At 46.5% G+C, this 14,617-nt stretch overlaps 1 protein-coding gene across 3 annotated transcripts in view; it reads left to right on the forward strand.

The window, feature by feature from the left end:
* Positions 1–14,617, forward strand: part of KMT2D (lysine methyltransferase 2D) — a 2,224,302-nt gene that overhangs the window by 536,089 nt on the left and 1,673,596 nt on the right. For all 3 annotated transcript variants that reach the window (XM_069653836.1, XM_069653837.1, XM_069653838.1), the window contains exons 14-16: positions 11,074–11,184; positions 11,266–11,370; positions 11,544–11,725. In XM_069653836.1, the coding sequence (XP_069509937.1) occupies positions 11,074–11,184; positions 11,266–11,370; positions 11,544–11,725 (398 nt within the window). The remainder of the gene's footprint in view (positions 1–11,073; positions 11,185–11,265; positions 11,371–11,543; positions 11,726–14,617) is intronic.

Consider the following 14,617-nt stretch of genomic DNA (forward strand, 5'->3'; position numbering starts at 1 on the left):
CTGAGAAGCGCAAGCTACAGACAGAGGCAAGTACCCCAAGTCAGAACAGTACCTTTGGTTAGAAGAAGAGGGTCCAGCTGGCTTCGGTCTGGTTCCAGCAATGCAGATCCTGGGTTCCTGGGCCTCAGTCGTGTGGACAAGAGGACGACATCTGGGGACTCCTGTGGCAGCAATTCAGAGGGTGGTGCCAGCTACGGCTCTTGTCGGATCAGCAGCACTTTGCGGTTTCAGCGCTCAGTAAACCGCACCCCTGTGGATCGTGGATACCGGTTGGGCTTCCTTAACCTTGAGTCCTGCACTCTGGTGCGGGGGACTGTAGTTCTGGTCGTCCTGCTTCTGGAGGGTCCTGTGGAGACTCCTGGAGCTTCTGGCTGGATTGGACGTGCACTAGTCTATGTATTTCTCAACCATTGGCACTCGGTTCCTGCAGCAGCAAAGTAGTACAGCCAGTTGAGGGAAGATGGTCCAGTGGAGTTCGTCTCAGGGTTAGTTGTTCCCACTAACCCAAGGGAAGAAGTCGTCCCTTCTGGAGCTTCTCTTGTCGAACAGAAAATGGAGTTTCGGCACAGCAGCAGGGCTTCACCGGGCAGTTCAACGGTCCAGGAGGATGCAGCAAGCTGCGTTCATGGTTTCTTCGTCTGGTTGTTATTCCCAGTGGTCAACTGTCTTCAGTCCTAAAACCCTTTCCTTTTAAGCAAGTTTCTCCCATTCATGCACCGCCTAGCTGTCAATCAAACAGCAGGGTAACTGGCTGGCCGTCCTTGCTATACAATCAGGACTCTGTGCATTTAGGCATTCCTAAAGACAAAGGACAGGAGAGTTTTGGGAACCTCCCTCATGTCCTGCCCGTCCAGACACACTGGAGCCAGAGGCAGGTTTCAGTACTGAAGCCCACCAAAGCCAGAACAAAATGTTCAACCCTGGTTTGGCACACAGAGTAAAACCCAAGAAAGACCTAGCAAACAAAAAATGGTGAACAAAGACCAGTGGGCCATTTTGACATAATGGTCACCCATGGGAGCTATACTGCAGTTGAGGATACAGCCAGCGGTAGAAGAGCAGAATGGTAGGAACATTACACCACTACCACCAGCCATTTAAAGTCATGAGGGTAATATAAAAAATGTTAAATGAGTAGGTAGGATAAGGGGCTACTAAGTAACCCTGCATCACTCCACATAAGATGGTGTGTGCTGGACCTACAAAGAGAAAAGGTAAGTAAAGTCAATTTCACTTTGCTGTTCTTGGGAACGGTAGTTCACACAAGAAAAGGTATTTAAACCTTATGAGACATCTAAAGGCTTTCTCTGTGACGCTGCACTGAAGGTGATAAGTCACCATACAAAAGGTAGATGATATAGAGTTTGTCAGACTCAAAAAAACAAAGGAAACACAAATTCCAAATCGGGTCAAAACACATGAGTGAGAAAAAGGCTCACTCACTCCAGGGTTAAAAATAAAAGGTCCTAAAGTCCAGCAAAAGAGCTAAGGGTCTCTAAGGTTGAAGGGAACTAGCGCAGAAATGAGAATTCTCCCTAATACTGGAAACCAACGTTTACTGCAGTCCAGTGGAGAGCCGTCTGTCTACTGATCTTATAACTCCCTCATTGGTGCTTTAACCCTTTGGAGTGGTGGGAACAATCACACTCGACATCCTCTGTGCCGTGCCATTTGGAGCCTTCGATAGCGTTCCTGGGCCATTTAGTTGACTGGCCAACTCCAATTTGGGCTGCTGTGGTCGAAGTGTTGCCGTTATGCATTTTGACTGATATTCAGGGGTCTTCATCTTGTCCTGTAAGTCGCCTTCATGCAAGGTTTCGGTGTCCCAGCATCGACTGAGTCTTCAACTGCGACATCTGTGAACCTGCTCTCTCCGTCATGGGTGTAGGACATGGTGGGGGGACAAATCCCCCCACAGTTTTAAGTGTGGGGATATAATGCCATTTATCCCCCCCCCCACCCGAGGATATTTAAGTGTTCTGCACAGTGCACTTGTTCTCTGCCACTGTTTGCAGTTCCATGCAGCGTGTAAAAATATTTCTGCAGACTGCAGCCATCCGCGTGCAAAAGTACAAGTTCAGCGGACTACATGCTAAAAGTACTTCTACTCGCTGTGAGCCATGCATTTGGTACCTGCCCGGGGAACAAACTGCATGAGCCCCTGCTGCGCAGCCTGTATTTGTCCAGAGCGCAGTGGAGCAGCCAGGCAGCGACGTGTGCTGACTGAGACTGAGCAGGCTGCGCCGGCCTCAGCGACAGCTTTGGGTTTTCGAGGGAGACTAGAGAGACTCGACTCAAGCTAAGGTAAGTAGTGAGTAGTAGTGTTCTGTGATATATTGTGTGACTGGACGAGGGGGGACAGCGTGACTGAGCGTGTGATTTCATGAGGGGGGATGTCAGGTTCCCTTGGCCCCAGACCTATAGCGCCTGCCCAAAGGCAATGGAACCCGAGCCAAGAAACTGGCCTGGGTATACCACCGGGCAATAGCACCGGGGAAGAGTGCCACTGGTCCTGGCTGGCACTGTTCCCAATCAGATTTTCCTTCGCCAATTGCACCCACCCTAAGTAAGTCACCCACTTGGCTAAGGCTGCTATACATCACGGGCTGTAATTGAATCAAGGGCCCGGGTCCAACTCCTTGTTACCAGTGGTGAGTGTTAGGAAGAGTTCTCATAAATGTGCTAATTCCCTTCACCTTAGAGACCCCAAGCAACTTTGCTGGATTTTGAGGACTTGATTTTTTTTTAACCTGGAGTGAGCCTTTTTTCCCCCCACTGTAATGTATTTTGAATGTGTTTTGTCTTGTGTTCGTTTGGTTATGGAGCTTTAGACAACTCCATAGGCGGCATCTTTTCATGTGCGCACAGCAACCTCAGTGTAGTGACACAAGGAAGCCTTTTTAGGCTGTCCCAAGGTTTAAATACCTTCTCTGGGATAAACTACAGTTTCCCAGAGAAAGTAAAGTGAAATTGACTTTACTAATCTTTTCAAATTCCTAGACCCTGCACACCCTATTTTACAATAGTGCTGGAGGGGTTACCTAGTATCCCCAGTGTCTAGAAACTCATGTAGCAGTCAAATGTTACCCTTTACTCTCGGAATGGCTGGTGGCAGTGGTTTTACAACAAACTACCATGATTATTCCTGACCGCCAACACTGGTAGCGTTAAATCACTGGAGCCATGTTTTTCAAGATGTTGTCTGAGCCCCCTTTTTTTTAAACAGGACCCAGTCTTCTTTTTTCGCTGTTTCTTTTTGGAAAGGTCCTTCTAGAGTTTCTCTGCGTGCCAAACCAGGTTTAGTCCCTTTGTTCCTACGCGTTTGGCAGGCTTCAGGACTGAAGACTGCCTCTGGCGCCCGAGTGTCTGAGGTGGGCAGGAAGTGAGGGAGGTGCCCGAAACTCCCTGTACTTCGTCTCCTAGGAGACCCAAATGCACTCTGGCATGATTGGCTGGCTGACTGTCCGGCAAAGACAGCCTGCTCTGTAAGTGGCAGCTAGGCTGGAATAATGGGAGAGAACTGAATAAAAGGCGAGTCTCTTGGCTTGGAAGGTGGAGTCGACCACTGGACTGAAAGAACCAAAGCTGAGCTTGAAGAGGACGGCTGCTGCAACTCCTGGAGTGTTAGTTTGCCCGGTGAAGCCCTGCTGCTGGTCCGAATCGCCAAGTTCGCCTCGACAGAGAAGCCCTGCTAAGACGACTTCTCCCTTTGAGTTGCTGGGACCAATCAACCCGACCCGTAAGCCACCTGGATACCATTCTCGGAGCTGGTTGCATTTTCCTCAGAGTGCTGCAGGAAACCGAATAACCAGGCAGAGGCACAACCGTTTGTTGCTTTACTACAGCTCAGGAACAGCGAGATCTGCAGGAACTGCCAGGAACCGAAGTCCTCAGCTGCAGCTTTTTTCTTCATTGTAAGGTACTTTGAACACCCGACCGAGATAACTTGCCTCTCACTGCGAAAGTTCTTGAAACTTTTGCAACTTGCAGGCCTAGTCACCTTGTGACCCAACATATGAATCTTTCTTTTACAAACTACTTCGGAGAACTTTGGCAAAGACTTTTCCGTTTAACTACCAGAACTGCTTTATCCTGTACAAGACATTAGCCCATTGACTTTGACCTAACCTATTGCATTGAATCAACTCCTCTGGTGAACTCAAACTATTTGCACTGTCGAAGAGTAACTAGAATATTCTTTTTGTTAACCTATGCCTTTTTGCTCCTACTTCAAACTACTCTGCCATTTTGCGCCTCCTTCAAAGTAGTTTAAATGCCTCAGAACTGTACTGTGTAAAGTACTGAAGTATAGTGTGTGATATAGATTGCCTCCTTCTAGTGAATGTTTTATAACAAACTGTCTAATAAATTAATAAGTGTTTTACCAAGAACCCTTGAGGATAAGTCTATTTGAATACTTGTGATTGTAGACCTCTGTGTAACATCATTACAGCTCACATTCCCCTCTTGAGATTAGCCTGGCTGCTCAGCAAAGCTACCAAAACTGTGTAGTAACAACCCAAAGGTTGGTTTTGCTTACACCTGTAGTCCTAGTTGTGTGTAGTGGTCCCAAAGGGTACTGCATACAACCTTTGCTTAACAGCGATATGGGCGGCGCCCCCCCCTCGCCCTTGAAGGAGCATAGAGCTTGATGCTGTGCAACCATGCCCTGGGCCTTCCTGACCAAGAAGTTCTCGGCGACCAGTAGCCGGAGGAAGTGGTGCAAGCTCCCAGAAGAGGAGAGGGGTGAGGTCTACATAACAGGTGAGTTTATTGCTGCTGATATTTTATTGCCCGCTGCATGAAGTGACACAAGTCGGTTGCAATGGGAGGGTTGGGTTTGTAGGCTTTCCTGGAAGCTAATGTTTTATGGCAAGGTCCAAACTTTACGCGTGAGGGTGCAAATAAGCATCCTGGGTGAAAGTAACAGTTTACTGTAACTCTAACCATGGCAGTGATAAAACACTGCAATGACAAATGTTACATAGTGGTTTCCGAGCTAATAGACCACACATCACACTGGTCTGCTATCTCGTGCCGATCTGCTTGGTAATGGGAGCAATTATTGATTTTGTCGGTCCTTATGGTGTACATCCCTCTGACACAAACAAATATAGGTAATGCCTGGTGCCTCCCAGGGACAAAAGCGCACATCTAGGTAATGTGCGGGGCCTTGCTGGTGACAGAAGAGTACAAAAGTAACCGATTAGGTCTGGAGTGGGCAGCTGACACCCACTGATTGCGAGGTAGTTTGGCTGGGGTCAAGCCCTTACCCAGTGAATGTGCACATTAGAGTTCCTTCTTTCGGTACTACAAGGTCATAAGACTGCAACAGCAGCAAATGGTGTGAATATCTGCAATTGATGGCAGTGCCTAGCAAATGCTTATCTATTGCCTATTAAGTGCCAACACTGTTGGCTTTGCCAGGGTCTTTTTAAACAAATTCAATGCAAGGAACTGATGTGAGGACCAACATATTGGATATTAAAGGAAGCCTTAGCTTTCCGTTCTGCACCACTTTGGCTTCTGGTAACTACAGGGCTGCGAGTCTTGGTTTCCAGGTAGGTACATTTGAAATGGGCCTGGTGAATTCCACACCAACAAACCATCCCATTTGACTGCAGAGCATGTCAGTGTTATGTGATAACAAAGACAGTGGTTGAGGGCAGCAAGCGTAGGGTAACTTGTGTTTGCATGCCGATGGGACGTGACATGTCCTGCTCTGGGATAGATCAGGGACGTCATTCCACCAAAATGGCAGGGGTAGCGGAAGTGACATCACACAAGCCTTTGATTGCTAATGACATCACATAGTGTGATGTCATTTGACCCCACCCCAAAGTGACTCACGGGAAGCAATGGAACACAGCCTTTCAACCTTTGACAAAACAGGAAGTGGCACCACATAGCATTGTTTATAAGGACACTACGAAAAATATGGTGATATCACTGTAAAGTGATATACATTTATACAAGAATGGGTCACCATATGTATCATTAATATTACCAAATTACTGTGAATGAAAGCTGATGTCCAAGGCCAAACGTTAATGTTAAAGGACATTTGTATCGTGCAATTTGTTATTCTATAGCACTTACGATTAAATGCTTCATATAGAACAAATACACATACAATATTACCCGACCTGTGTTGGTACTTGTTTATCAACCTCAGCAGTATGAAAGGCTGAGTTGACCTTGCCGGAGGTCGAACCTACAGATCACACACATGGAAGCAGCAAGCCCTCAACCCACTGAGCTACCTTAACGGCTATAGCTAACAGAAAAACAACCACTCCAGAAACAAAGAGCCACATGATGCTGGCCACAGCCCAGGAGCCTCATTTAGTTTAAAAAAAGAAAAAAACATGTTCTTACATTTTTTTTAGGGGTAGCATGGGAGACCTTAAATGATGTCCCTGGGATAGGTCCAAATTTGATTTGCATATGGCTGCAGTCGGCAACCATTGTGTAATGGGAGAGAAGAACTAAAAACGATGGCACGAAATGCTGCCCACTTGAATTGTTAACAGTGCAGTGCTTTGGTGCACTGAGTGCATGGTATGTGCTGTGCGAAACCGAATGGGTAAGATTGATAAACCTGCGGTCGCATGTTGGGAATCTTGGCAGCCGGACAGACTCAGTCTCTCACCCTTCTGAGGTCGATACTTTCAGGCCGCTTTTCCTTGTGTGATAACAGCGGTTGTCTAGTTGACGTGCCAGGTTGGGCCCCAAACCCTTGCACTTACGGACAGTAGCAGTCCCCACAGACAAATCTGCAGCTATAGGTTACCCTGAGAGAAGGCTGCACACCACCGCACGCCCAGTGAAATGGACTTTGCAAAGGGCCCATTAAATGAACCGCTGCAGACCATGGAATTAAATAATTTACGTCAAGGGATTCTACATTTCTACAAAAAGCAACCTTAATTATAAATTCCACTCGGCCTCATGTAGCCTCAAGTCCGGAACCCAGGGTCTTTAGTTCCTGTAATCACTGCTTATTCAGTTGAAGTCTGTCCATTCCGCCGCAGCACGTTCCAAAATGCTGCCAAACACCCTCGGCTACACCATCCTACGCCAGTTTCCACAGATTGTAGGCACACAGCTGAGAAATAGATCTTGCAGCTGCCAATGCTCTCTTGCTGTAATCAAAATGTTGTAACCAGAGTCTCAATTTCTAGGCACTATGTGTATCCTTCACTGAAGTCCTGGTAAAAACAAACATTGGCAAAGCCAGCAGTTTTGGCTTGTGGACAAGTATTAGGCATTTGCCAAGCACGGCTGTTAGATGCCCAGGTACTCGCACCACAAGTGACTTTGCTGACACAAAAGCCCAAACTGTTGGCATTGCCAATGCTTGTTTTTTTTTCAAATCAGTTAGGATAAAATCAATAGATACTGTGAGTGCATGTACACTACTGGTCTCTCCATTGGTAGAAGTCACTGAACTTGCTTTCCCACATCTAGACAAGGATTCTGAAGAGTCCTGCATCAGTTCCTGCTGCATTGTTCCATGAGGCGAGGTTGCACAGCTCCTGTACCCAAACATAATTCTTCTTGCACCTGCAGCTCCTGGGCTTCTTTGACCGGAACTAGAACTGAGGGGTGGGGAGTGTGGGGGAAACCTACCTCTGCCAAAACTCCTTCGACCTGCCATGTTTGAGAAAACAAATCGGAGTATGGGAGATAAGTTATAACAATCGTTGGTGGTACCCCTATCGCCACCCCTTAAAGTTTGTGAAGAACTTTGATTTCTTTTATAACCTATTGGCTTTGGTAACACTTGTTCCAAAAGCTAGAAAGCATTTTACTTGTAAACACGTTGATTAACCTTTTGGACCCATCTTCAGATCCTCCGGAACCATCACCCTTCTTTTTCCCATCTCCTAAAACTCTTAGGAAACTTTGAACTTTTGGGCACAAAGCCCCAGTCAATTTAGGGTTGGACTTGTGTTATCTCTAATTATGTACCTTCCATTTCAGGTATTGTGGGGGTAAACTGGTTATTCTGCACTAACTGTATATATGTTTGGTATTAGTGTTGTGTGATTTTACCTGTTCTAAGCCATTTTTATAGTGTTCTTTGGCCAGAAATAAATATAATTAATTTTATTACATGTCTAAGTGTAATACTTGATAGCTCATTGTGTGGACTCATTGTGGACCTCTCGACCCCACTCATCTCTCCTGGGACTAAGCCTTGACCACTGTTGAGATGTATTTTTGAGCTCTGACCTGGTGGGCAGAGGTTCAGAAGGCCAGCCTATTTTCTTGGTACAGGGTAACCTTCTGGACAAGCCAGACTAATCAAGGTAGCATTGGCGGCGGTCAAGACTAGGTCTTGGGAGGGGTGAGGGTGACTTAAAGACCTCGATGAGCACACAGAGTAAAGGGCATGACACCTACAAATCACTCAGGTGTAGATATATTAAAAATACAAATAAATATATTTCAAGGCCTTTGAGTTTGAACACACAATTAAAATCACTTTAATACTTCTAAGCCAACACAATCCTATCAATATACATATATACAAGGCCGATGGAGTCTAAAGGGTTAATGCACAATATGGGTCCACAACCTAAAAGGGGAAGGAAACATGCAGTGCAAATATTCTTTAGTCCCTTCTGCATCAAACACCTTCCTAACTGAAAGGCAGTCCAATCCCTAAAAAGAGTGGAGCCTATTTCTCAAATGTACATGCAATGCTGGTGCACGCGGTAATGCAGATAGGAAAAACAGGGTCTCTTCAGTGGTCTGTGGCAGCTCAGGAAGGTGGGTGAGGTGAAGCAGAATAAGTTCCCACTATTCGTGGAGAGTCTCCCCAACAGGGCATAGCAGCTTCCAGAGTTTGGGAATGGTTCGCTAGTTCGCACTAGCAGCGGAAAGGAGAGGGGGCCCTCATGGGCCACTAATGCATAAAAATGGATGCGCTAGGGGCCACCAGCAATGGCGTCGCTAGAGTGGGCCTGGGGGGGGCCGGGGCCCGCTATGAAACCTTGTGCCCCCCTACCTAAGACGAGCAGTGACAATGTTCTGCCCCTTCTTTTGTCTGTGCCCCCCCAACTTTTGTCTTTGGCCCCCCTCTGTGCCCCTCCTAAATTTGATTCCTGGCGACACCACTGGCCACCAGTAAGGGTTGCAATTACTCACCGACCCCCGGCGCACTCAGGACCAAACTTCGGCAGTCGAGTCCACTTCGGTTGCAGGTTCAAATGTGGCAATCTCACGGCTCTGCGGCTTTCAGCGATGAAGATACAACATTGGTTCCCAAACAGGACAGTGGCAATTTCTCTGCTCCTGGTGGATGGATCAGGCCAGTTCCACTATAGCAGGCTTCAGGGCACAGAGGACCACAGCTGCAATGAACTTGCGAAGTTCGTCACCTCGGCTGGGCGACACAGTAACCGCGTGTACTCTGGTTCGGGTGCACTCACTTTACTCCACACCTGGGAAAAAAAGTGGATGAAATTTGCTGCGAGTGCCGTGAACACAGTGCTTGCAATGTACCAAGTTTCAAGGGCCTCCTCGAAACGGCTGCAGTGACTGAGCAAAGGCCCTGTGTAAGCTGGTCAGCCCACTGGTTGGCCCAGGGAAACTTCCGAGCAGGCTTGCTTGCAGGTTCTGATGAAGGTGCCGAGAATAGTTGGTCCCACTATTCCAATGGGTCGAAGCGTCTTCGCAGACCTATGACGATCAGATGCAGAGGGGTCCAGCGGGACAGCAGGCTCAGGGTGTCAAACCTTCCAGCGGTTCCTTGACCCGGCTGCTTAGTTTCAGGATACTTGGACCCTATCCTTCATTCAGTGAGAACTCCAGAGATCGACATTGGTTTGGGTGTTTTGAATCCTCTTATCCAAATCCTTTGCGCCAAAATGAAGAAGACCCAATTTGCTCACATACAGGCATACCATACGTGGATCATTCATGGACCATGGTGGTCCGAGGCATTCACAGCACACCAGACTCTCTGGCACCCAGGATGTGTGTTGAAACTATACGGTCCAGCCCACGTCCTGGGGGGCGCACACTCAAGGCATGCAGTAGCCTGCGAAAGCTTGGCGCTTCGCAGGAAAGTGCATGCCCAAATGAGGACTGACCCGGGTCGGCTTGACCTGGGGAAGTTGAAGAGGCAAGATGGCCAAAGGACAGGGCAACAAACCTTGTGGCCTGGCCATTTTGGTGCCAGGCCACCTAACCAGCCAAACGTGTTAACCGCGGTTTACCTGGCCGGAAAGGGTTAAAAGTACACGAAAAGATAAGCTGCCACCAGCCCTGTCCAAGGCACATCTGCACTTCTCCTAAAGTCCTTCGAGAGTATCTAGGGCCTTTAGAAATGACAGGAAGACCCACGTGCACTGTACTGTAAGGTACTTTGTGCACTTGCAACATGTTGCAGAAAAGTTGCAACATTGACAAGGGAAACAATGTTTCCCAGTACTGACTGTCTTTAAGGGCATGTCGGTTTCCCCATAAGAAGGGAGCGAAAAGCCCAGGGGAGTGCAGCAGAAGGCTGTGCTCCTCAGGTAAAGTCAGACTATGGTGTTTAAACAAAGCACAAAGTTGGGAGGGGGTGTGGGGGGGGGTACATAACTGGAGTGAAAATTACACATGTAATGGAAATCTTTCCTAACAACCACTCCTCGTGCTAACTTGAATAGTTTGACGAAGCTCCCAGAGTATCCCCTGTTCACTATAATTAGGGTGGCCTCCTAAACTCTTTCCCCCCAGGCCAGAGTTTTGAAATCCATCTCAACAGCTTGCATAAGATTGCTTAAAACGGTGGAACTGTGTGCTATACGATTTTCAGGGAGACTGTCCTAGCCTTCTGAGGCAACTACCAGCTTCTTGTTTGGCGACAACTTAAAACAAACCTGTCTGGGATGTTACCGATACATTGAATTCTATGTAATCACAGTTAAAATGGGGAGGTGGCAAGCTTTCATGGCTTCATTCTTCTGGCCCTCTTCCTTGTTCACTCGCCTTTATATTCTTCTAGTTAGTACTTGTTTTCTATTCCTTTGGCTTTTTTCTTTTTTGTGCTCATTCTCACGCTTTATATTTTTGTAGCTTGCAGATATTGACTCCTCTCCCAGTAAGGAGGAGGAAGATGAAGAGGATGACACTATGCAGAACACAGTGGTTCTCTTCTCCAACACTGACAAGTTTGTTCTCATGCAGGTATGAGTGGCTCCTGTAGAAGTTTGTTTCTTTGTCTTTGAAAACATTTCTGACTTGTGGTGCACCTCTCCGTTCCCCTAGGATATGTGTGTGGTTTGTGGAAGCTTTGGTCGTGGTTCCGAAGGACACCTTTTGGCATGCTCTCAATGCTCGCAGTGTTACCATCCATACTGTGTGAATAGTAAGGTAAGTGAGGCTGTGAAATTGTGCATGGGCTCACATGGTGCTCCTGTCAGGGAACATTTTCACAGATGGTACACTGCCTCATTGGTGGTGTGGACAATGATTTAAAACTGGTATTCTGAAATTAATTGTACATGTTGTCTGCATGTGTTAATGATTCAAATGGTCTTTTGCAGATTACCAAGGTCATGCTGTTAAAAGGCTGGCGTTGTGTGGAATGCATTGTCTGTGAGGTGTGCGGGAAGGCCTCGGACCCCTCTCGACTGCTTTTGTGTGACGATTGTGACATCAGTTACCACACATATTGCTTGGACCCCCCTCTGACCACTGTCCCGAAGGGGGGATGGAAGTGTAAATGGTAAGTAAACATACAATATAAGTAAGGGTCCCGGTTTTATGGTAATTAATTTTATTACCTTTTTGAGTCCATTTATCCATGGTTATTTTTTGGTCATTTTTTCTGCATCCATTCACGTTTTACTTTGTAAAAAAGTAAGCTGCATCTAGTATTTTTTCCACTTATTGAAATGAAAATCATAGTACTTTAACTGTGGATTCTCACAGAGCTGGGTTCCTGCACATCTAGTCATGATCAGTTTACATTAAAAACAAATGGCTACTCATGCTATTGTTGCTCTGAGCAACAAGACTGAAGCCATTGTCAAAAGGTAAAATATTGCGTTTTGTCTTCCTCTGTTTCATTGAACGGACCTTGGCCTGCAAGACAATATTGGCAACTTTTGGAGCTTGACTGGCAGGACAGGAAGTGGGGGAGGTCAACCGAGGACTCAACTGTCCTTTGTCTAGAAGTGTGCCTGAGAGAAACAAGTTCAGACTGGGAGGCTGGATGTCCTCACTGGACCGCAATCTCAAAGTTTGAATGGTGCATGGTATATGATTGGTGGACTCAGCCAGGTTTCCTCCATAAATCCAGAAGGCTTGCAGCTGAAACAGTCGACCACTGCAACAGAAGAATCAGGACGACTACATCCGCAACTTCCAGTGCCTGCCGAGTAACCTCTACTGTCCTGACCTCAACTTCTTAGCGACTGGAAAGATCCAAAGAAGACCACTTCCTCTTTTTGAACTGGTAGTCCTAACCAGTCCCAAGGCTAACTGTATTTTGCACCATCCCTTGGAGAGCTGTGACCTCCATGGCCTGCAATTCACCAATACCCTTGGACCTCGGTTGCATCGCTGTGTGTTAGTGTGAAGAGTCAGGAATGAAAGTCGGACCCAAGTTTGCCATGTTTTTGGTTGAAGACTTTAATAGAAAATAAAAGGGGTTGGGAGGAAAATGCCTTTCTGACCCTGTTTTAAGAGGAAGTACCCTAATAAACAAAAACTAAGGATCTGTCTGTGTCAGAATGTCCAAATCAAATTGTCCTGGTCCACAGTTCTATTCTGACACTCTTACTATAAACCTTAAGGTGAAGGACATTTATGTAACCATGGATGGTTAGGAAAAAGTGTTCATTAAGAAAGAGTAGAGAACTCCACACAAGTTCAAGAACAGCATTGCTTGTTCCAGAAGGTGGGTCTCTTCCCCTGGATTCTTATTTGCTATAAGGGGTTTCACAAATAAGTTCTCTGGGCCATTCTTGGCCAACAGTCACCTTTCAAAAGAACTTGGTTGACTTTGTAGCTTTGTCTCAAGATTCCTGGTATGGTTTCTCTTCTCCTTTTTAGCACAATCCCTTGCGTAGTACTGATATTATCCCTCAGGACTACTTTGGATCTTGTACACTACTTGTTATGGCCTGGTGTGCTCTCCTGCCAGGGCTTCTTGTTCTCACACACTTGTAATCTCACACACTTGTAATCGTGGGCCTTTCTCTTTTCCAGAATTGCGTATCAACTGCTTTGGATAATGTATCCTCTTGATATATTATCTTACTCTGGTTTACAGTTTGCTTGCATTGCACCCATTCATGTATTCGTACAGATTTGTTTTTGGTTCCTTTCCCTTTGAATAACATGCTTCTGCTTCTTTCTTCAGTCTCTCGTGGCTTCCACGAGTCTGGTCCGCTTCCTTCCATGCTCCGGTGAGTGTAGCACTGCTGTTGGCCATCTACGAATGCCCAAGAATCACTCACTGGCTCTTGGTGTTTCTGCATTTGTTAGGTCAGATTTTCTTATGAATATTGAGTCTTTCTGACGCGTCAACCACAGAACTTTTTTGCTTTGACTAGTTGACTATTTTACCTTGTCCTTAGGTGAAGGGGAGTCTTTTTCTCCTTTCACCCAGTATTTTATTATTTTTATGGGTGACCTTTTTGTCTCTTGATAGGGCATGGTTTAAGATATAGTTTCCTATAACTTTTGCGCTGAGACTGGGTTACCCCTATGGGCTCCCCTGTCAATTTATCTTTCTTGTACTTGGATGAAATCAGTTTCCAAGTATGAAAGAGGGATTTTCATCCCCTTTTAGAGTTTATATAGTGAGCCATCCCACTCTATGTAGAGTGCTGTGTGGATACAATGTATCCCCTTTCTTGCTTTCCTGGTAACATTGTGTTACAATTGCAAGTTTCCTTGAATGACTGGTCTCAGTGTAACTACATTTATGACTTTTTAATCGTCATTACTTGCTGGCTGTTTAGCCTCGGTAATGCACAGAAAGGCCACCATTTTGCTAAAATGGTGGAAGCCTTATTTTTCCACCATTTATTGTGCTTGCTATTTCCGAGGTCTTCCCCTGCTATTCTAGGCAGGAATGACCTTGGTGGCTGTTTTGTCCTCACTCAGGATACAGAGTGTTTGGAAAGGCAGGAAGCGAGGGAGGAGTCCAAAACTCTGCAGCCCTTTGTCATTCACCTTGTCTGAAAGGAACAAACTCCCTGAGGGGGGTGGGGGTGTTGTCCCGATTGTACAGCCAAACCGCCCTTGCTGTAAAATGCCAGGAGCAAATGCTGTAGTTCTTGATAAATACTCAGAATCTGGAAGCTGCTGGCAAGTCGATCACTGGACCTTAACCAAAGAGTAAGTTGAAGAAAACATAGCTGAGACGATTTCCAGCAAACGGAGAGGCTGCTGTGTAACACAAGCCTGCTGTTAACCTTCCCTCCAAGCATCTTAGGGACTCCGAAAACGACGGCCCTTCCCCTGGCCAGAGCCTGGAGAGATCCACTAGACTGGAGGCCTGCTTTCTGAGCTATCTCGTCATGCAGCAACCTTGCGGGGCTGCACTACCCCAATACCCTTGGACCTGGAGCTATCATGGTCTTACGAATCGAGCAGAAACTTTGGT

This window comes from Ambystoma mexicanum, chromosome 3q (genome assembly GCF_040938575.1).
Source record: "Ambystoma mexicanum isolate Mex_15411 chromosome 3q, UKY_AmexF1_1, whole genome shotgun sequence".
NCBI classification, from domain to species: Eukaryota; Metazoa; Chordata; class Amphibia; order Caudata; family Ambystomatidae; genus Ambystoma; species Ambystoma mexicanum.